Below are 24,734 nucleotides of genomic sequence, written 5' to 3' on the forward strand. Positions count from 1 at the left end.
AGCATCCGACTTTGGCTCAGGTCATGGTCTTGCGGTCAAGCCCTGCATCAGGCTCTGTGCTGACAGCTCAGAGCCTGGAGCCTGCTTCGGATTCTGTGTCTCCCTCTCTCTCTGCCCTTACCCCGCTAGTACTCTTTCTTTCTCTATCTCTCAAAAATGAATAAATTGTAAAAAAAAAAAAAAAAAAAAGACAACAGGTCTACACATTGCTTTACATATTTTATGTAAAGTTTTTATTTATTTATTTTGAGAGAGTGCACAAGTGGGGGAGGGACAGAGAGAGAGAATCTCAAGCAGGTTCCACACTGTCAGTGCAGAGTCAAATGCAGGACTTGAACTCCAGAACCATGAGATCATGACCTGAGCCAAAACCAAGAGTTGGGGGCTTAACCGACTGAGCTATCCAGATGCCGCACATGGTTTTATTTTAAAACAACTCATCAGCCAGCAATTTTGTTACACGCTGGGTAGCGTTAAGACCCCAAAACAAGCATCTGAAATTATATTGCCTTTAAGAGTTATAATTTTTTTTAGAACTTCATTCATTAATTCAACGAAAATTCATTCGGCACTGACAATATGCAAAGCACTGTTCTTGACCTTGGCAATTCCCCAGAATGCAAGGCTAACATAGTATTTACCCTCATACAGTTTATAGTCTAACTGCGGGTCTTTCAAGTAAGGAAACAGGTGCAACTTCCGAGCAGGCACAAGTGATGTGACTGTCTTCAGGCCCAAGCTCACTGACAACTGCAGTGGACAGTTCCCAGCATGCCAGCAGCCTCCAAACTCAAACCCCTCCATCTCCTTTATGAGAGCTTTCCCTGATACTTGGAGACCTTGCTCAGTTTCAAAGAGGAGCAGCCCAGAAGTGTGCTGTGGAAGAGGGCCAACCCGTAACCCACAGAGGATAGAATTTGGCCCCAGACTTTCTGTCCATGGGTAGGAGATTCTGAGGCATGGTCCCCATGGAGTCTCAGAGGACCCCAGAAGCACTGAGCTCTGGTTGCCACAGTGATGGACATTCATGAACAATTTGTTGCCTTTTCTTTCTTTAGGCTCACTCTCCCCCACTCCATTATCCGTGCTGCAAGAGATCACCTCCCAAACTGACTACCTCCATCCACGCCTTCCAAGGTCTGATTTGTAGGGACGCTGACATACACATTCCTAATCTACTTCTCAGAGATATGCAAAAATACTGGAATAACACATGGATCACACATTTACCTTGAACCAACTTAACGAATTTCCAGGTGTCATAAGCCTGGGAGTTTGAATAAATAATTTGGATAAGAGTTAAGATCAGAGAGAGAGAGAGAGAGAGAGAGAGAGAGAGAGAGAGAGAGTCAGAGTGAGTGGCAGGCTAGAATAATGAGCCAATCAATGCTAATAAGATGAAATGTAACAGATTCTCTGCTTGGTACCAAAGTACCAATTATACAGCACAGGAGGAGGAAAATGAGGATTAGAGATGCAAATGAAAACACATCAGGAATCTAGGTTGACTAACAGCTGGAGGTGAGTTAGGGATCCTGCCCAGGACTCTTGGGCCACAAGCACAGTATCCCAAAATAAGAGTCTCATAATACTGCACCCAAATGTACTACGTTCTCTTCTTTCTACAACCACCAAGAATTACACTGACCGGGGTTGCAGCACCTCTGGCAGTAGCCAGGCAGCTGGGCTTCCTGAAGGCTCTGGGCATGGGCAGCCAGCAGGCACCTGCACACGCCAGTCTCACCACCAGGATGCCCAAGAGGGAGGTCAGCTCCGCCGAGGGGGCGGGAAGGAGGAGCCCAAGAGGAGGTGGGTGAGGTTGTCAGCTCAACCTGCTCCTGCAAAAGTGGAAGCGAAGCAGAAAAAGGCGGCAGCGGGGAAAGGATAAATCTTCAGACAATAAGTGCAAACAAAGGGGAAAGGGGGAGCAAAGGGAAAACAGGCTGAAGGGGCTCACCAAGACATGAAAGAAGACTTGCCTGCAGAAAACAGAGAAACTGAAAACAAGGAGAGTGCAGCCTCTGAGGAAGCAGGAGAGAAAGAAGCCAAGTCTGATTAATATCATATCCCAGGTCTTATCGGTGTTTGCTGTCTCCCTTCTTGTACAACCCAGAGGAATATTTTTATCAGTTATTTTGTAAATGCAAGTTTTTTAGTAGCTCTAGACACATTTTTAAGAAGGAGGAGATCCCACCTCATCCCATTTTTTTAAGTGTAAATGCTTTTTTTGAAGAGGTGAAATCACTTGCTGGGTGTTCATTTTTTGGTACAACCAGAAAACAGTGGGGTTGTACAACCAGAAAATAGAAAATACGGGAGGCTGTGATCGTCTTAGGTGCCAGCTTAACATTCCACGTATGGGATAGTTTTTATATCTTATAATACCAAACATACTAAAAGGCAATTTAGAGTCGGTCGTGCGTTTAATGTCTTGAACATTTTAAATTACTTGTATCCCCATGTTGTTTTTGGTAGAATTGTTTCCTTGATCTTAGCTCTCCCCTGTCAGAATTTTGTGCATTCTGTAACATCTTGGTGGTGGTAGCCCAATTTCCTAGCAACTTTGTTAATATGTTGTGCAAAATTGAACATTGAGTATGTAGTATATATGATATTAAATTGTGAATCAAGGGGGCTTAACAATGCAACAGCATATCAACATTTGAAGATATTGGTACTTGATGTACTGCTAAGGAAAATCTGCCTCCAAATTTTAAGCTGGAAGGTCACTGGAATAACTTTTGGAAAAGAATCACAACTACATGATTTTTTAGATTTTTGGTACATACATTAAGCATTGTGTACAAATTGAATCATCTGTACTGATCCTCAGAACAACCAATAAAAACTCACTTATGAAAGAAAAAAAAAAAAAAGAATTACACCGACAAATAGAAGCCCAACCAGAAAACAAACAAGACAGTATAATGAAAACTGGAGAAATCACTGAAGACTTTGTGACTGGCCACAGGCGAAAGAGTTTTTAAAAATTAAGCCTGCAGGAGGAAAAATCTGCAGAAACATGATCATTCTAAACAAGTATTTAAAAGGGCTGTTGTGTGGAAGAGGAATTAGATTTAATCTGTGTGGCTTTTTAGAACCAACAACTAAAACTTATAGGAGGGCATAGTTCAGTACACGGTATGGCATAGTGATTCAAAACAAACAGCTCTGGAATCAGTGACATTAAGACAGCGGCATAACTTCTTTGTACTTGACTCTGTCAACTGCAAAACTGGGAAGAGCAACAATTTCCACTTTATAGGGGTATTGTAATTACCACATAATCATGCATAGGAAGCCCCAAGCACAGCGTAGCATGGTTTAAATGCTCAACCAATGTTATTTCAAATCTGAAATTGTTTCAGTCATCATCAAGTAATTACACTAACCCTAATTCTGAAGAAATCCAACACAGCAATCGTTAAACTGGCTCATACTGGTGAATCACTGTGTTACGCAAGGCTGACACGGTCAACTACACAAAAATCCAAAGGTACTACCTTGCAAGATGGCTTTCTCACTTAAGCACTTGTGTGTGTAACCTCCATGACTGGAGGCAAAAGGTGACAGTCCCAGCCTTCAAAGAGACTTCCTTGAATTATGTGAAGAAAAGGAATTGAGTTGAAGAAATAATCTTGTCAATCTTCTCCCAAGTCCCTGATTTTTCACTACCTACATTAGTGTTGCACAACAGAGCAGATTTCTCTATTTTAGCTCTAATTCCGGAAGCATTCTGACTGCTTCAGAATGACTTTTTGCTTGCTAGATGTGTCCACTTGATAGGCATGGTAGGTTACGAAACAGTCACATGTCAAATGACCACAGATCTCAAGAGCTGAAAATTGCAAGACCAAATGGGCCAAGGCCAACCCTGGGGAGTATCTAATCAACCAGAAGAAGGGGCCATCTTCTCTTCCCTCAGTCCCGGGGGGGGGGGGGGGGGGGTGGCTTCCTGGGTTCTCTATTATTTCTTTTTTTTTTTTTTAATGTTTATTTATCTTTGAGAGAGAGAGTGTGTGAGCGAGAGGGGGTGGGGAGCAGTGAGAGGGAGACACAGAATCCAAAGCAGGCTCCAGGCTCTGAGCTGTCAGCACAGAGCCTGATGCAGGGCTCAAAGTCACAGACCATGGAATCATGACCTGAGGTGAAGTCAGACACTTAACCGACTGAGCCACCCAGGCACCCCTCTATTACTTCTATATTTTATCACCCTGATGGTAATAAAAGGACACACAGCCTCTTTTGCCTTGATTTATATTAGCTTCACCTTCCAAAATAAAATGTACGTGTATCAGTAGAGCAAAGACTTTAAGAAAAATCCACATCAGAGAAGAGCTTTCTATAGAGTAGGGGGTTAGGGGTAGGGACAGAAGTATATAAAGGAACTAGGAAAAAAAAAAAAAAAGGAAAACCAAAAGAATATAAATTCAACAAAAATAACTGCCATAATTTAGTATAAAGGAGGATTAAATTGTATATCAAAAAACCAGGACCAGTGATCAAACATGTTGATATTTTGTGTCCCTGATATGTTGCAAGAAGGGCAGTGAAGCTCAGTGGTATTCTTCTCAAACTTGACGCCAGTCTAATCATGACAAAAACATTAGGCAAACCCCAAATGAGGGACATTCTACACAATACCTGGCCAGCATTCTTCAAAAGTATCAAGGTCATGAAAAATGAGGAAAGACAGAAAATGTCACAGACCAGATTAGACTAAAGAGCATGATAACTAAATACGCTGTGGGATCTTGAATGCAATCACGAATAAGGAAAGGCAAGTAGCCAAAAAACTAGTGAAATCCAAAGGAAGTCTCAAATTTAGTCAATAATAATGTACAAATAGTAATTTCTTAGCATAACCAAATGCACCCTGGTGATGTAAGATGCTAACCTAAGGGGAAACTGGGTGAAAGGGAACTCTCTATGCTGCTTTTACAACTCTTCTGTACTTCTGAATTTATTCCACAGTTTAAAGTTTATCTTTTAAGAAAATAGACAATATTTGACCATGAAAGGAATTTTGCACTCACAAGAGAAAGCCACTGTGCTTCTGTTAGTATTAGTCTGATTGTGTGGTGTCTACTGAAAAATAGCTATCAATCGGGTTTTAAATAGCCCTTGGGAAGTTATTTGTTAAAATTCAGCTTCCTCTGTTCATATGTGAGGCAATGTGACATAGTCAAAAGAATATTTCGTTGTATAATTGTGTGTATTGGAGAGAATCATTTTAACCTTTTTGGAACTTTGCCTCCTCATTCCAAACACTGGGGGAGTTGCAGTAGATTAACTTCTAATTGCCTAGAAGCTCTACAACCATATGATTCACTTGAACAAATAACAGACTGTGAAAAACAAAAATCTTTCCAAATTAATTTGAGAATACCATTTGTGTGGCTGAGGCGAGAGGAACTGAGGTGTAGCGGAACTGTGATATGCTATTGTTTCTTCACCTTATCTAAAAAGTAACAATAAGGGAGGGTGCTCTGGAAACTTGGCAGAGGAGTCTGGAAATGCAGGGGTGGTGATGCTGGGCGGCAAATCTATGAAAAAGCGATGGTTTTTAAAGCCAGAGGGCACAGGGAAATACACCACAGGCAGAGAACGGTGAAATGCAAGAGCTGTAAGAGGACAAGTTATGCCGAAAAACATGACATCTGGGACAACAAGGCCTGCTTGTGGCTTCTGAGTAGTCTGGAGACCAAGGCAGAGGCAAGCCCAACTCGGAATTCTCCTCCATGGCTCTGCCATGACAGAGTTCCAAGAATCATCAGAAAAGAGTCAGAGCTTTAAGATAAAAGGAAACCCTAAATCCTCAATAAAAAAAAGGGGGGGGGGCCCTCCTTCTCCAATGATGAATGGAATAAGATAGAAAATAAGAGCAAACTAGTAAGGACAATGACCTAAAGTACCAGATTACAGGAAAAGCCAGCCTTCCAGGGGCGGGCTAGAGCACCTGAGTGATTCATACTTTGAGCCAGTGCCCGCTGAATAATGACACCAAGCATCTGTATATAATTACCTACCGGGTACAGAGTGTTACCATGGTGTTCCTTCACATACACTAAAATAATCTTAATGCTTTAAAACAATTCACTTCACTGGGAAAAAGGAAAAGAAAAAAAAGGTGGCCACAAACCCTGAAGGTTATCTGTGAAAGAGGAATCCCCCACCCCCTTACCAACAGAGGAGTAAGACTATCCAATCTCGTGGCAGTGAAGTGTGGAGCAGTCCCAGGAACCAAGTTTTGTCACTTGGCCCCAGGGAGAGTTTGGGTGTCTTATCCAAAACCATCTAATGGCTACTTTTTGGATGTCTAGTATGAGCAAATGCCTGGAAAACACACACAAAAAAAGAGTAGAATCCTGTCCCTAAAGAGGTTACAATCTAAGAGCAGAGTCAAATACGTTAAAAGGAAATACATGATGCCTTTCTATTATAAGTTAGCTATCATTTCTGTAATGATTTAAAACACTTTACATTTATTCTCTGGAAAGATTTAGGCCTCAGAAAGCTCTGTGTGGTGGGCATTGTTCTTGTTATTACCCACCCCTGCTCCCATCAGCCAATGACAAATGTCCTTTGAGGCTCAAAGTGGTTAGGTGACCTACTTACAATGACACAGCCAGTGAGCAGTACAGTCAAAACCCGAACCCCATGCTTTTTCCTGTTATAAACACAGATTTGTTGTCCCAGTTTGCCCTGAAAAATTTTCTTTTTATCTTTAATGTGCTACCACTCTACTCACCTGACGCACTGCTGACTCTCCTTCAGCGCAGTTTTATCATGAGTCCATCCTCAATGAGGACTGTGGAGAGAACACCTCCGCTGCCCAGGGTTAGCGGAGGGTCCCTAGTACATAGTCTTATGGTGCTTCCAATGGGCAGTGTATCTTCCACAGCCTGTTTTATGTTAATATCTCCACATAGAGGAAAAATCTGGATTTCTTATTCAAAGTGACCAATTTAACTCAAAAATTATCTATTGTTTTTGTCACTCTCTCCACAACATTCTGAGTTTAATGTTTATTTATTTTTGAGAGAGATACAAAGTGCAAACAGGGTTGGGGCAGAGAGAGAGGGAGACACAGAATCTGAAGCAGGCTCCAGGCTCTGAACTGTCAGCCCAGAGCCCAACACGGGGCTCGAACCCATGAACCATGAGATCACGACCTGAGCCGAAGTGGGATGCTCAACCAACTGAGCCACCCAGGTGCCCCCCACAACATTCTGAGTTTGGATAAAATGAAATATATATTCTTATAATGAGACTTGGATGGAAAGTGTCTATCACAAGGAGTGAAACAAGGGAAATACCTGTCAAATGTTGAACACATCCTTCCCCAGCGCAGGAAGCAGCACACCCTGACTTGGGTCTGGAGATCTGGGGAACCCCTTCCACTCTCTCTCTCTCCAGATTTTTATCCCCTATGAAAGCTGCTTTTCACCATTATGAGAAGGAATGCTTACACAGTGTGTTCAAAGTGAGTGCTCCTTCAAAGTTATTTTTATTATTGTAAGTACACACAAACTATGAAATTGATTTGAGAAGCTTGTAATTATTGGTTTTAGTTTGTCTAGGATTCTCTGCAGATTCCATTAATCCTTCCTTCATAACAGTCAAGTTATAATTGGTCTCCTATTATGACCAATGTCTCAGTTGATATATTACCAAGCTAACACAAAAATTATACTTAGAAAGGAGTTCTAAGACAATCATTAGTTATTACATGCCATCCAAAGTGACATTTTAAAAGCTGAGCTAACAAATCACTGTCACCCAGCTACAGACTTTACAAAGCTACAGTGAAGAGTTGATCATGAAACGGTAACATTTACAGCATAAGTCTCACAAATAAATATTCGGCTGTATTTATTGGTTTGAAAAGTAGCCTTTCAGAGTTAATTACCAAGATTTCCTTTCAACAGATAAACTACTGTCCAGCAAAACAAAAATTGAAACTCTTCTTCCAATGTAAATCCTCCTACATATAAAAGAAGAGAAACAATGGAGAAATTTTTGAAAAAATTTTCAGTGGACATATTTATATATGACAGTTTCACATAAAGTTTTAGCATGATTTATTTTAAGACAAAAAAATGATCCCATGCCCTTTGGCCACATAATACAAATATATTTTTATAAATATGTATATCTTAAATATGTTAAAAATTTATTTCTTACCTCTGAATTTCTTGGGAGGGTTCGCAAGGTCTCCCGCCTCCGGGTGCACCACACATCTGTCATCCACTAACCTAGAAGAAAAGCATGTTTACATCATTAACATCGTCATGTTCATACAGCACAGACTGCATGTGGCCATTGTATAAATATTTACAAAGAGTTTTAATACCATTTTCCACCATGAAAGTTTTTTACAATCATAAATTTATAAAAAGATTTAGGCCTTGCCGGCCTTATTCCTTACCATACAGACTGCTTCTAGAAGAGACCTTGATACATACTAGGTACTCAATGAATATTAACCAAATGAATAAATCATCTTTGTAGTTACAAAAACATACTTAATGCCTATTAAAATATTTATGAGAAGCCAACTTCTAGGACAATACCAAGAGAAAGAAGCTCTCAGGCACAGGACTTGAAAGCCAGGAGACATGAACCTCCTGATCAAAGAGAATTATCTAACTATCAAAGCTTCTTCACGAACGTTCATTTTCTTCATTGACTAAGTGGTAGGAATAACTGGATTTTTTCCAGGATATTGTGAGAATGCATGTAATTTACTAAATTTATGAATTCATTTCAAAGTAGGTGACCAAGTTGCAACAAACAAAAAACCATTATAACCAGAATCACTACTTTGCATCAACTCCAGCACAGAGTAAACCCCAATTTGTGACTCAGGTGTCCCCTTGACTTAGGATGATTAACCAAATCAAAATGAAACTTTTGGTTCCTGATTCATCTGGTTACCAAAAGCAGACACTTCCTAAATCACCAGATTGTTCTATGGCATCCAACTTCCACAAAACAAAATGCCAATTTGGTCGAGCAATATGGTTCTTTGATATTTCTTTCTTTAAATAATATACTTCATTCACACTGGTATACTAACATGTGGTTTTACAAGAGCTGCCAAGCATGCAAGATATTCCTTTTAAAAGTCTTTAAAACTGTTTTTCTTAGAAACAGGAAGTCACATTGGGTCAAGAGAAAGCAAACCCAAACCTTCACAGTATCCAAGTTCAGCCTATAACACTAAATATGAAAGGCCCATAGAGTCCTGAGAATGTCACAACATAATATTTAATTTTTTTTAATGCTGTGAATTAAAGGTCAGCTTTTCTAATTACTTAAGACATGTTAAGAATTCAAAACATAATGATCAAAGCAACCATAATCTTATCTAGAACACATAAAAGTTCTATGAAAAACAGCATTGACATTCTACTCATTCTTTGTGCACACCCGATTCCCCAGATATATAGGCTTCCACTATTATGCCCACTAAGAGTCCCCATCTGCATTCATTAATCATCAAGAGGATGGAAAAAACTGAAGCTATAAATCAGATCACAGTGCATTTACATAAACACTATGCCTATCCATTACATGATAGCCCAGATTAAAACATAATAATTATGAATGATTTCAGTTCTAAGAATTGGCCCTGTTCCTTATATACAAACATCTGTGAAAATCACAAAATCATTTCATCATACAGCCTTAAATAACTGCAAATGAGAATGGAAGAAAGGGAAGGACAGGATAGGAGTGGGGAAAAAAGCAAGGAAGTGTGAATCTGTTACAAAGCCATATACAATCATTGATGCTAAAAGTTACACAGGATTTTAATGGCAGTTATTGGCAAAACTTCTTCATTACCCCCCAACAGCCTCTTCTTAAGTTATCTCCAAGGTCAGAGTATTCATCATTTACCATCTTTCTGATAGTATTAATATCAGAAAGGTGTTTTACATGGAGGGGAAATAGCATCCTGGCTTTCCCATTACCATACTTCTCATCACATTTTCATTAAACTGCTTGCTTAATTGTCTGGATCTTCTAATAAATCGCAACTTCATGAAGTCAGGAACTGAATCCATCTTGTTTACTAGTATATCTTTGGCAACTTTGGGAATGAGTTACAGTAGATACTAAATATTTGTTATATGAATAAATGAGTCGATGAATAAATGAGACTTACTTCCCAAATAACTTTCCCTTTTTAGTCCCAGTTCTTTCTTCTGGAATGATGTAGACTAAGTTTTCTTATTCTGGGATGAATGAAACTATTTCTCTCTAATTCTTTTCCGTAGGGATATTTATCAAGGAGCTCAACATCCTTTCATACACCTCAACTGTCAACATGCCCCTTACACATGATCCTAGAAACTACCCACATGAGTCCAGATGTGTTCTCCCAACGAATCCTCCCTAGAGGACCCTTCCCCACTTCTCTCTAATACTAAGCTTACAGTTAGTTATGTGTCCTAAAATCATGGCAGCTTCCATGGCAGACAGGCCCACCTTTGACTCTCATTGGGTTTATAGCTAACCAACAATTCCAGGTCCTTTCCGTGTGTACTATCAGTACAGGTAGTCTCTCCCACCCACCACTGGGGCAGTTAACTTTTACAACCTAAGACAGGAATTTACAACTGAATAGGGATAAATACAAAGATCAACCTTTGGCCTCTGAGCAGAAATTATCTAAAAACCATCCATTCTATCCTTAGCTAGTTCATTTAAGAGACCCTGCCATGATCAGTGCCCATTTTAATCACTCACACACAGTATTTTCTAAATTTGGCTAATTGGCTGGATTGTGTGCGGAGTTAAAATCATCACCATCTTCATCATCATAATACAACAACATAATACAACAACAACAAGTTTCCTTGGTCCAGATCTACAGAACCAAATTTCTGGGGATCAGGACCAAGAATCTATATTTTTAAAAAAATCTCTCAGGGCATCTGGGTGGCCCAGTCAGTTAAGCGTCTGACTCTTGTTTCTACTCAGGCCACCATCTCACGGTTTGTGAGTTCAAGCCCCACACTGGGCTCTGTGCTGATGCTGACAGCACAGAGCTTGCTTGAGATTCTCTCTCTCCTCCCTCTCTGCTCCTCCCCCCGCCCAACTCTTTAGTTCTCTCTCTCAAAATAAATGAATAAACTTAAAAAAAAAACTCTCACCTTCCTTAAATGGATCAGGAGTACCTAATCTTCACTCTCATAGTAGTCTAGGCTACCCTCCGTCAATAAAACTTATCTCACTCCATCATAATTTTTTACTTATATATAGGTCTCTAATGCTATAAATTATAAGTCCCAAGAGAGTCGGTACATCTGTTTTGCTCACCATAATATGCCCAACTTTAAGCATTAGGCCTCAAATGTGAAAGGTGCTAAATAATTATTAATTGAGTAGATGACTGGATGACTTTTTGAATCACCGAAAAAGTCAATGATGTTATTTTTGGTATGTCAAAATTAACTGGAACCAACAAACAGTTGCCTAAAAGTAGATGTAAGGAAGGGTGGGAAACATTTCCCATCCAGATGTGTTTCTGAAAATTATCAAAAATACCAAATCCTGAAAAGGGCCGAGATAGCCTGTTCTGAATAACTATATCTCGTATAGCCCCTTCCAACCCAATATATCAGTGTACTTTTCAGTGGGCTGTATTTATTCTCCTCATGTCCAAATCAGGCAATTACAGATCTAGCCCAAAATGCTCAATCTGTCACTGAAACTCAACTATCATAAAACCCATTATCCTTCATATCTTCTCTTCAAAAGATCTTAACTGTAAGTTATTTGTTCATTCTAATTCATAAGAAAAAAAATTACTAAACTATTAGACCTTTCAAGATATCTCTGTAAGGAGATTTCAATAGCTACTTTGAATGATTTTACATATAAATGTGAATCAAAAATATATGTGAACTAAATTTTAATTGGATATATATATCCCCCTAGAGAAATCTTGCAAACATGCATCTGAAGATATGTACAAATGTGTTTGAGGCAGCATTGTTTGTGATAGCAAAAAGTGGAGAAAAACATGTCCATCAACAGTAGCATGGATAAATAAATTATGACTAAATGAACAATTTCATACAATAGATAACCTATTTTAAAAGTGAATAAACTGCAGCTGTATGCAACAACATTGAAAATCTCAAAGACATAAAGTTGAGCTTAAGAAAAAGCAAGTCCCAAACTAATAAATGCCATATATCTATACAAATGGAAATATCCATTTGTATAGAAGGCATAAATAGGCAATACTAAACAACAGATATTTGAGAAACATGCATGGGGTATAAGTAAATTATTGTATAAAAATACATGCTATCAAATCTTTTTAAAGATTTCCAACAGAAAGCAAATTATTCTTTGATCTCCAGTCCCTTGTTATTCCAACTGCAAAGAAAATGCCACATAATGGGTAAAATATGTTAGTCATGTGAGTAAAGGGAAATCTCGCAAAAGTGGAGTAGGGAGGATAGGAAGGAGGATAGGAAGGGGACACTCAAGGTCAATTACACGAAGAATTGTCAATTATAGACCCCAACATAAAATCATCAACAGGAAGAATCATCAGTTACAGTCCCCAGCAAGGAAAGACACTGCATCTCCTGTAAGAAATCAACTACCCTTCAACTCAGCTAATGAGAAACCATCATCACCCTGGATTCATACCTTTCTCCACTGGACTTTCAAGACAACCCCTCCCAACTTCCTCCTCCTCCATAAAATAATGGTCCTCCCCTTCGTTTGTTGGACTTGCCTAGGGCTCTGCCACAGCTTGCATGATCCAAATCTCAATTCTCAAATAAACTCAATTTTGCTGATAATTGTCTTAATTTTTAAAGTTAATAGTCACTATCTTTTTCCTTTAGAAACCATGAAAGAAACTATTCCTAGTTTGAAACTTAGTAAAATAAGTATTTTATTTTCCTGATATTTGCCTACCACATATATCTGATCCTTATACCACTAAGTGATACAGTTCATTTCTAATGAAATGACTCTGAAGCACATTTAAACAAAATGAATTTAGGGGGGAAAGAGGAAGTGGGGAATCCACAATGGATATTATTTTAAATGTTTACTAAGAATGGGGGTTAGGATTGTGGCTAGGTTCATAAGCATGATGGAATTGCCCTTAAAGTACTTGGAGAACTTTACCACAAATAACTTTATCCCCAACTCTGGATTCACTTTGCTGGCCATATCAATTTCTCTCTTAAATTATGTAATCCTCTGGCTTCTTACCTAAACTGTGCCTCCTTCCCACGCCTTCCCACCACCAGCCATCACCACAGCCCCCTAATGCCAGCACATATTCACCTGCCTCTTTCACCTTCATTTAGAAGCAGCACTAGAACAGAAGGGGATTAAAAAAAAAAACAAAAAAAAAAAAACTAAGTTTTAATACTTGGTCTGCCAGTACAAAAGCAGCTGTGTTTACACTGGTCATTTAACCTCTCTGGGCCTTACTTTTTAAATGGAGCAGTTGTGACCTCACAAGTTCCTTCCATTCCTGTAGCTTTTTCATTCCTCCTATTTTGTAACTAGGTTTGGCTTGCGGTATCATTCTTCAATAGCAAATTCTGCCATGTTTAATGTTTTACAAACTGCAATGTGAACACTTAGCTGTTTAGTATCAATTTTTTTTAAGATTATGCATTATTTTCTCATTCCAAGCAAAGTACCAGTATGCAATCTTGTTCTGTTCACTCATTGTCTTAGAACATGGTATTGTAAACTCTTTTTTTTTTGGGGGGGGGGGGGTGGGGAAGGAGACAGAGCAGGGGAGGGGGAGAGAGAGAGAATCCCAAGCAGGCTCTGCCCAACATGAGGTTGGATCTCACAAACCATGAGATCATGACCTGAGCAGATATCAAGAGTCCAACACTTAAACAACTGAGCCATATCATACTGGGCTCGGTATCATCAAATCTTAAGACCTTATCATTAGTAATATGGACATTTTTTACTTACAGTACTCAAGTTGCTCAAGTAAGGAACCAACCTATTCTTGTTTGTATGCCTATTAATTTGTCTCATAAATCAGGGAAACTGAAAAGGAAATTCTACAAATGTCTAATACCTTATATTTGATAGGTCCTGCGGACTTATCCCTGCACAAAGCCATAAACAATTAAAATCATGCAAAGAGGGGAAAAAAACATTGCCAAAACTTTCTGCCAAAAAGTGTTCTACCTGGGGACACCTGAGTCAGTTAAGCATCTGACTTCTGCTCAGGTCATGATCTTGTTACAGAACCTGGCCTGGATCACCCAGCAGAAGAACCAAGGGCACTGGGACATCTTGGAAGTCAGGAGGTTTATTTCACACCGGCAGGCTCCGAGGAGATCGCTCTCCAGAGTTCTGAGCCCCGGAGCGTAAGCATGGGGGACAATTTATAGTCTGTTACTTCTGCATTAGTGGCAATTTGGGGCACACGGCAAGCGGGGCAGGAAGAAGAACCTGGAAGGAGAATCTTCAGGCAGCGACTGGAATTTCCTTATCAGTCCCATAGGCCATCTTATAACATAATTTTTCCCTATCAATTTCAAGGTTCATGAGTTTGAACCCTACATTGGGCTCTCTGCTGTTGGCGCAGGGCCCACTTAGGATCCTCTGTCTCCCTCTCTCTGCATCCTCTCTGCACTGTCTGTCTCTCTCAAAAATAAATATTTTTCAAAAAGTGTTCTACCTTGTAAATGCAAAACATATGCAACATACCAAATGCACTCACAGCTATATTCCTATTTTGCCTGTCTATGATGACAAGAACTGATTTTACCTTTGTCATTTGAAATGTGAGGTTGCTAAAAATTAAACCAAGAAAATTTAACATTGTCTTCCCCTTTTATTTCTTTATTTTCCCCTTTTAGAGGGCTTACTACAATAACATTTTCTACTGACACAAATATTTTAAGAATGTTTAATTTTATATAGCAATGTTTCCATCATACATAGGTTTGTTGCTGCTGATATTTCTAAAACTGGTTCCTTCCAAAGTTGAAATTGTGCTTGCTCTTACGTCTTTAAAATGTTTACAGTTATTTTTCCATGAAAGATTAAATCAAACTAAATCACATATAAATTATAGCATAAACACTAAATTTTGAAGTACTACTGCATGGAAACCCTAAAAAGCACATGGAAACCTTGTGCTTAAATTTTTTGATCAGTGCCATCACAGCCTGAGTGGCTTACAGACCTTTTAAAAAGGTATCATGTGGACTTCAAAGGCAATAATGTCTTGCACATATTAACCTTTTTTAGAAATCACTGCAAGAAGCCATCATTTTCAGAGTATAGATGGCTGATGAAATGGGGGTGGGGGAGAGAATGGGGAAATACTAGGTTACACGTTGCCTTTCAAAGAGAAACATGTGTATCTAACTGACCATGATTTCAGAAAGGATTTCTCCATATATTTTGAAAGCTTAAAGCCCTAATCCAGCAAAGAAAGAAATCATGACTTTTTCTTTTCAGATCTTCCTTCTGCATCTAATAAGTTCCTTTTCTTGATCCTCTCTACCCTGCCTCCGTGCCCTGTTCGAATTCAGTAATATCATCAGTCAGTTTATGCAGCATTTTCTCCTAGTCTGCCTATTACTGTTCTCATAGAAATCAAAGCATTTGCAAAATGCCTCTCTCAGGATATGGATGAGCATCTCTACCAATTGAGGTCAATTATTTAGTGATGCTGAGTTGACCTTAATACTATCAGTTCTCAATCATCTGCCAAGAGTTAGAAAATCATTGGCACTGAAAAAGTGGCTCATGAGGCAAAATTCAGGTCCAGATGTTTACTTTTACCAGATTGACATTCCTTTCTGAGTTTTTGCCACCTGGTTTGTCCAGAGTTTATAGTTGTTATACTGCAGATTAAATTCAAAGAAATATTTTTAAATATTTTAAAATATGATTCAAATCAAATATTTTAAAAATCACTAATAAGATAAGGCAAAAATTGCTATACATGCATCAGCAAAAACAATAGGTATTATAATTATCAACTAAAAAATAGAAGATAACTATTATGAATATTTTAAAACAAAAAGATATTTAAAAAGAGGGAGAGAAAAGAGTAAGGGCAATCAAAAATGACTAGACAGATCTGATAGAGAATGTCTAAAAATGAAGCATGGGGCACCTGGGTGGCTCAGTCGGCTAAGTGTCCGACTTTGGCTGAGGTCATTCTCTCATGGTTCATGAGTTCGAGCCCCGCATCAGGCTCTGTGCTGACAGCTCAGAGCCTGGAGCCTGCTTCAGATTCTGTGTCTCCCTCTCTCTCTGCTCCTTCCCTACTCATGCTCTGTTTCTCTTTCTCTCTCAAAAGTAAATTAACATTAAAAAAAATTTTTTTTAATGAAGCATAATTGTTGAAATAAGTAGGTGAGTTTAAAACAGTAAATTAGACACAGCCAATGAATAACCTGGAAGACTGGAAGATAAATCATAAGAATCGCTCAAAATGAAACTGAGGGCAAGATGGACAGAGAAGGTATGAAAGAGGGGTTAAGAAACATAAAAGGTAGGATGAGAAGCTTACCATGCATATATAATTCACATAGAGAATGAAAGGGAAGCAATATTCAAAGAGACAATGGCTGAGAAAACGTCCAGAGCTAGTCAAAGATATGAATCCACAGATACAGAAAACACAACCTGTTAGCCTGCAAGCTTCTCAGAATCTACACTACAAGCCAGAAGACTTGAATCATTTCTTCAAATGCTATGAGAAAATTTAGCCCTCAAGTTAAAACTGTGTGTATCCATGGGCATCTGGGTGGTTCAGTCAGTTGAGCATGTGACTTCAGCTCAGGTCATGATCTCATGGTTCATGAGTTTGAGTCCCTCATCGGGCTCCGTGCTGAAATCTCAGAGTCTGGAGCCTACTTCAGGTGCTGTGTCTCCCTCTCTCTCTGCTCCTCCCCTGCTCATGCTCTGTCTCTCTCCCTCTCTTGAAAATAAATAAAACCTAAAAAAAAAAACAAAAAAACAAAACTGTATGTATCCAGCAAAGTTAACTTTTGAGAACAAGGGTAATATCAAAGCATTATTATATAGACAAAAACTAAGAATTTACTACTAACAGACTTTCACTTAAAAAGCTATTGGGTTTATACTTCAGGGAGAAGGAATATTGTCTTATTAAAAAAAAATACAGGGGCGCCTGGGTGGTTCAGTCAGTTGGGCGTCCGACTTCGGCTCAGGTCATGATCTCACTAGCCATGAGTTCGAGCCCCGCGTCGGGCTCTGTGCTGACAGCTCAGAGCCTGGAGCCCGCTTCAGATTCTGTGTCTCCCTCTCTCTCTGCCCCTCCCCCGTTCATGCTCTGTCTCTCTCTCTCTCTCAAAAATAAATAAACGTTAAAAAAATTAAAAAAAAAAAAATACAACTCATTAGAAGAAATAAAGAAAAAACTGTTAAACATGAACAAATCTAAACAAAAATCATTGTATAAGAGAATAATAATGACCAACATGTGAGTTTAAAAAAGAACAGCACTAAAATACTGAACAACTGCATATAAGCAGAAAGCAAGTGATCAAAATTGAAAAGTCAGTCCCATGGTTCCGAATTGTACACAGTTAAAAGTTAAAATATCAATTAACTTTACACTTCCTTAATTATGTATAATTTTTAAAAATAAAAACTACTGAAACAACAGAAACAGAGCACATAAATAGAAGGAATAGAAAGGGAAGAATGGAATAAAAAGAAAAATAAGCAAAACTTCAATCCATCCCAAAAAATTAAGAAAAGGAAAAATCAGGGAAAAGTTATGATTAATACAAGGCACAAAGTAAGAGTGCAGAAATAAGTCAACAATAATCATAATAAATTTAAAACTTTAACTTATTGTTTAAAAGTCAGATATTCCCCCCAAAAAGCAGATTTTCAGATTGGATGGAAAAAATCCAACCATATCCTACATAATTATAAGAGGCATCCTAAAACATAAGGATAGAAAAAGACATAACAGAAAAATGCTAATCAAAAGAAAGCTATGGTCGCAGTGATGCCATCGAAAAATAGAATTTAAAAAAAGCATTATTCAGGATAAATAGGGACATTAGATAATGGTTTCAGTTCGCTAAGAAGGTATAACAATTCTAAATTTATATGTAATTGCCTCAAATTATATAAAACAAAATTTATAGACTACAGGGAGCAATTAACAAAGACATTATTATAGTGAGAGATTTCAACACACTTCTCAATTACTGATAGGGCAAACAGACAAAATTTGGTAAGAATACATGCCTTGAAACTGATAAATAACAAGCCAATCTAATGGGCATATATAAAACATATCCACTACTCGTGGAAATATATAAAACTCAGTAACTGAAGTATTTTCTTTTAAAAATATATGGAACATTATTATACCAGGTCCCTCAACTGTTTTAATATTACTATATATAGTTTTCTTATTTCTCCTGTATTTCTAAAATACACCCTAAATTTACAGGTTTTTAAAAATATTATTCTCTTGGTTCATACTGCACTTATGTTTAGCTAAAAATCCATACTCACCCATCCTCCAGAGGCTTGGGGTCTCCTTCTATTGTCCCACCACATTTGATATGCACCCTTTCAAGCGGATATCTATTGCTATAAACAATGAGTTCTTCGAGGATTACAGGAATATATACTTTTAAATTTGTTTGTTTGTTTGTTTGTTTGTTTGTTTGTTTAAGTAATCTCCACCCAACATGAGGCTCGAACTCATGACCCCGAGATCAAGAGTTGCATGCTCCACTTACTAAGCTAGCCAGGCACCCATGCAGTAGATTTTTAATCTTTACATCCTCAATACTAGCACAGGGACTAGCATGTAGTCAGTACACAAAAAAACAATTGAATGAATGAATGGATACTTTAATGAATCAAGCAGGTGAAAAAACCAAATTGCAAAAGATGAAATGAGGCTGATGATAATATAGCAGAAAGATCACAGAGAGGAAAGATGAAATAAATATGTGATGATACAACTAACTGTTTATCCTTGGCACACCCCCTCAGAAAATCATAAAGTAACATTTAATTATACATTCTAAAAGTGGATGGCTAAAAGAGACCTAAAAAGTAAGCCAATTAGTAAGAACTCCTAAGCAAAACATAAGAACATAAGTAAGCCAAAAGTATTTCCTTGGAAATCTTCAGAGCGCAATTCAATTGGTGATTAAGCTTTACTGCTGTAAGGACATGCCTCTTCCCTGTTCCTTTACGTATGCCACCTTCTCCAAAAGGAGAGGACTATGAGATCCAACTACCACTTCCTGGCTAATCACACATAAAAGAGAAATATACCTAGGAAGAAACAGTTGGCAAGAGAAGTTCCCTGGCCGGAAAAACCTCTGGCAACTGTAAACCAATTCCCACAATGATTCCGGCATGAGAAACTAGACTTTTTTTTCCAGAAAGTTGGAGAGTATAACAATTACCTTGTTAAAATTACCAGCACATGACTCTTGTTTTGAGTCAATAAGGAACCAGTACATTTCTAAGAACTACCAGAAAAGGGAAGAGTTCAAAACTCTTAAAAAAAAACAAACAAACAAAAAAACAAAAAAAAACAAAAAAAAACTCCCAGAGACATAGCTTCCAACATTTCATTAATGGTAGCCAAATGTGAATAAATATGAGTTTTTAAAAAAACACAGATGCTATTTGATTTTTTTTAAGTTTATTTATTTTGAGAGGGAGAAAGAGCACACCAGTGGGGGAGAGGCAAAGAGAGAGAGAGAGGGAGAGAAAGAGAGAGAGACAGAGTCCCAAACAAGCTCCTAGATGTTAGCACAGAGTGTGATGTGGGGCTCAACCCCAAGAACCGTGAGATCATGACATGGGCTGAAATGAAGAGTTGGAAACTGAACTGACTGAGCCACCCAGGTGCCCCAAAACACAGTTGTCATTTTAAAACACTTATAATTAGTATGGATGGAATCAATGGATATAAGTAAGACTCTCTTTTAAGCCATTTCTGTGCAGGAAGAAAATAATCCTAGACTTACATGTGTTACTGGCAAGGGTCTAATTGTGGCTGAAATGATAGATAGCCCCTCTTCTGGAGTGTTTTAATTAAAAGGCAGGGACTCAGTGGGAGAGAGTAAATGAATCCTTAACCTGAAAATAATGAAGCAACCCACAGGACCTCTGAAAGCAGAACCAACTGAGGACAAAATCAAAGGTAAACAAAAACTAGCAGAAAAGTCTGATAGCCAGAAAAAAAGTTATACATACATGCATTGTTAAATTATTTACCTTGTTTCCAGGTTAGACCAAAAAATAAAAAATAAAAATCCAATCCCTGGAGGCAAAAATAGTAGTACTCTTAAGTTAAAATTTGTACAGTAAATTATATTCTTTTTAATCTTTTTTAACATTTGTTTATTATTGAGAGACAGAGAGACACAGAGCATGAGCAGTGGAGGGGCCGAGAGATGGAGATAACACAAAATCCAAAGCAGACTCCAGGCTCCGAGCGGTCAGCACAGAGCCCGATGGCGGGGGCTCGAACTCACAAATGGTGAGATCATGACCTGAGCCGAAGTCAGGCTCAACTGACTGAGCCACCCAGGTGCCCCAATAAATTATATTTTTAAAAAAATTGTAATCAATCCTAGGCAATGAACTTATCTCTAAATACAAGTATATTTTTAACTCTAATACTAATTCTTCAGACAGCGATCATCATAACCACAAATAAAAGTTCCCAGAGACATTGACTTCTGCTGGAACAGGACAAAAATGGGGTAATGATAAATTTAACAATGTATGTTTTCTTTTGAGATTCTACTATCACAGTTATATCTATTTCATACCATGTGATGTTGGAAAGTTATTCCTCTGGCCTAATTATAAAATAGATAATATTAGTATTAATTTCATAGAATTGATTTGAAAATTAACTGAGCTGATAATGCAAAATACCTGGTACAAAGTTAACATTTAATAAAGGTTAGCAATCATCATCATCATCATCATCATCATCACCATTAACGATATTTACTATAAACATCCAGCACAGAGTATACACTCAATAATTATTTGCTTTCATCATCATTACTATTTATTATTACCACCAACTGTTGAAAGAAGTTCACCAGTAATCACTTCAGAAAAAATTTATTTAAATCCCTTCATCAGGAAATCTATTCATTCATTCATTCTACAAATATTTAGTAGCTAGTACATGCCAAGCATTGTTCTGAGAGCAAACAAAACCAGCACTCTCACAGGGGGTAGTGGGGAGTGGACCAATAATAAACAATAAACAGGAACAAATACATAAATTTTATAATGTGCTAATGGATACATGTGATAGAAAAAGAGGAAAGGTAAAACATGCTAAAAGCCTTAAAGGACATGAGAGGGGCACCTGGGTGGCTGAGTCAGTTGAGGATCTGACTTCAGCTCAGGTCATGATCTCGTTGTTCATTAGTTCGAGCCCCGTGTTGGGCTCTTGGCTGACAGCTCAGACCCTGGAGCCTGCTTCGGATTCTGTGTCTCCCTCTCTCTCTCTGCCCCTCCCCTGCTCTCTCTCTCTCTCTCTCTCTCTCTCTCTCAAAAATAAACACTAAAAGAAAAAAAAAGACACGAGGAAGGTATCTAGGAGAACAGCATTCCAGGCAGAGGGAGCAGCCAGTTCACACCTTCCAGTGGGAGCATGTTTGGGGTGTTCAAGGGCTGCAAGGAAGACAATGTGGCTGATGGCCGTGAGGAGGAAAGTGAGCTATTGGAAAGGTCAGAAAGGCCAAGGAATGGAAGGCCAGTTCTCACAAGGCCTCCTACATCATGGTAAAGTCTCCAACTTTTTCTCCAAGTGACACAGAAGCCACTTGAAGGTTTGGGGCAGAGAAAGGCCAGTGTAATCTGACTTGATTCTGAAAAGATCTCACTGGTGGCTGAGTTGAGCACAGACTAGTAGGAATAAGGAAGATAGTAGGGAGCCCGCTTTAGAGACTAGCACGGCAATCCTGGTGAGAAAATTGAAGAGCCATAAATGTGTTTCATACAAACTATCAATACTCTGACTAAAAAGAACAGCAGGGAAATTCAAAAGAGATGTAAATAGCTATTCTCTCTTTAAGGCCTACCATATTGGTTTTACAGTGGAATTACACATGGTAATATAGTATTTGCCATAAATAAGGTGCAGTTAAGACCTTCAAAGCTAAAAAACTAGCAGCATCTGGCACAGAGCAAACACATAATTATTACAAATTTAATTCAGTAAATCTAAAATTTACCCAACTTCTTGTTATTCAAATATGATCTTTAATGGGAAAAATAACATAGACCTGTTGCTCATGAGGCACACTGTTACACGTTAATTTATATTCACTCATCCTTTCATTAAACACATAAAACTGACCACTTACTGTGCGTTAGGTATCACACAAGATTCTAACCAAATCTAACTGGGACTTCAAGAAAAAAAAAAGGAAGAAAGTTGTGGAAGTATTCCCCAAAAAGTTCACATTTAGTTACTGAACATGAAAAACAGTCCAGGGTGAGAATCTGAGCATATTAGAGATCTAAGTTTCAAAAATTACCACTCTGTCAAGAAACTAATGGTCTCCTGCTTAGCATGGGTCCACAATGAACCAAACAAAAAAATTAAGAGCGTTATGCCTTTATTTTTTTATTATGTTTTTTATTTATTTTGAGAGAGAGAGAGAAAGAGTGTGAGCAGGGAAGAGGCAGAGGCCAGAGGGAGAGACAGAATCTCAAGCAAGCTCCACACTGTCATCACATAGCCTGATACGGGGCTTGATCCCACCAACTGTGCCAAAATCAAGAGTCAAACCCTTACCTGATGGAGCCACCCAGGTGCCCCAAGGACATTATGCCTTTAAATATTAAGCCATCTTAACTTATCCTAATATGTCTTTAAGTTTTGAATGTATTTAAATCTTAAGTGATATTCTCAAACTTTCATGATAATCATCAAAAAAATATTCCTCTTCTTTTCAAAGAAAAAAATATATGAATTATTAGAAAACCAATATTGAATGAAATACATAGTAAAGAATACTTGAAATTGTAGTCACTTGGAATCTTGGTCATTGATATTGAATGCTTTCTCCTGTAATAAAATACTTAGAAAACTACTTCAACGATACCTGTACATTTCAAAGTATGTCCTTCCTACTCAAAGTCAACCTGCACTGGTGCCATTTATGAGCCTTGCCAAGCACAGTATGCCCACATACTGTGGGAGGGACCTGCTGGAGGGTCCTGCTGGAGGGACCACAGGGAAAGTGAAAAGCCAAAGCCAGACTTGATATCACATCTGGTAAATCCAAATTCAACCTCTGCAGTCTGAAGAAAGCAGCCTTATGATAGGTTTCACTAGATTCCTATTATGCTCTCCTAGTTTTTTCCTCCTTTTACACAAATGTTGGTATTTATTCTCTTAATTATCAAAAATTCTGCAAGAGAAGTGCTTGCAGAAGCAATTCCTTTGAGGGCTTAAGTGTCTTCAATGATAACATCCAGAAAACCAGCTGCTCAGTAAAAGACACTCAAAGAACCACTGACATCCTAAGACCACAATATCCACCTTAAATTAAACTATCATATATGAAGTGTGCCTTAGACATCTGTTATGTTTTATTCTGCCTCTTAACCTTTTAGAAACTTCCCTTTCCCACCTAGTAATTCTTAACATGGTACAGTTAAGTAACAATGGGATCCCTCTACCACCCAAGGGAGGGTATGAGACCTAGGGTATGAGACAGCCCCAGCAGGGCCAAAGTGCCTCTACAGAAGCAGATATGAACAATGAAAGGAAAAGGGAGGGTTCTACCTCCTTCTAAAATCAAGCATTATGAGAGAAAGTGTAGGCCTAGAACGGCCAGAAATCATTTTTCCTCACTATGAATGGAAAAAGTCTGCCAGGGGCACCTGGGTGGCTCAGTCAGTTAAAAATCCAACTCTTGATTTCAGCTCAGGTCGTGCTCTCTCAGTTCCTGGGTTCCAGCCCTGCATTGAGCTCTGCGCTGACAGCATGGAGCCTGCTTGGGATTTTCTCTCCCTCTCTGCCCTTCCCCCACATGAGCTTACACTCTCTCTCTCTCTCTCAAAATAAATAAACTTGAAAGAAAGAAAAGAAAAGGTCTGCCAGAGAGTAAGTCCTACAAGAAGGGAAGAAGTTAAGAAAGAAAGATAAAATCCTGGTCTCCTCAATTGACTCCTTGGTCCCTTCAACTGAACGCTTGGTCCCAGCTGAACCTGAAGCCAGACCCTCCTCGTGGACTCCCCGGTAATGCAAACCAAAAAGCTCCTATTGCACTTAAACTAAATGGGTTTATATCCCTTGCAAAAGAAGTAAATGAAGGTCTCATAGAGTACAGAACTGGTAAAGTATAAGCAACCAGAAAATCCAAATTATGTTAGCCACATACCAAATAAGTCCAAAATTTAAAATGTCCATTTTGTCACTGATTCATTCAACAAATATTCATTGATTTTGAGCCAGGCACTGTTTTGGGCACTGAGGAAATAACAGAGTGTTATACAAACCAAACGCAAAGCTTACAGTTTAATGTAAGAGCCATTATTGCACATTAGGACAAGGGCTGCCAAACTTGGGTCCAACAATCCAACGGGTGATCTTCAGGGAGTCTTGAATGCCCTCAAACATGGGTAAACTCTTGTGTCTTTGTATACTCATTTAAAGTTGCAACATAGGGGCACCTGAGTGGCTCAGTCAGTAC

General features: G+C 38.5%; 1 protein-coding gene and 1 pseudogene across 2 annotated transcripts in view; one reads left to right on the forward strand and one right to left on the reverse strand.

Moving 5' to 3' along the window:
* Positions 1–24,734, reverse strand: part of ITPR2 (inositol 1,4,5-trisphosphate receptor type 2) — a 487,005-nt gene that overhangs the window by 440,695 nt on the left and 21,576 nt on the right. For both annotated transcript variants that reach the window (XM_042991994.1, XM_042991993.1), the window contains exon 2: positions 8,188–8,258. In XM_042991994.1, the coding sequence (XP_042847928.1) occupies positions 8,188–8,258 (71 nt within the window). The remainder of the gene's footprint in view (positions 1–8,187; positions 8,259–24,734) is intronic.
* On the forward strand, positions 385–3,152 carry LOC122240318 (annotated as a pseudogene).

This window comes from Panthera tigris, chromosome B4, assembly GCF_018350195.1.
Source record: "Panthera tigris isolate Pti1 chromosome B4, P.tigris_Pti1_mat1.1, whole genome shotgun sequence".
In the NCBI taxonomy this organism is placed as follows: Eukaryota; Metazoa; Chordata; class Mammalia; order Carnivora; family Felidae; genus Panthera; species Panthera tigris.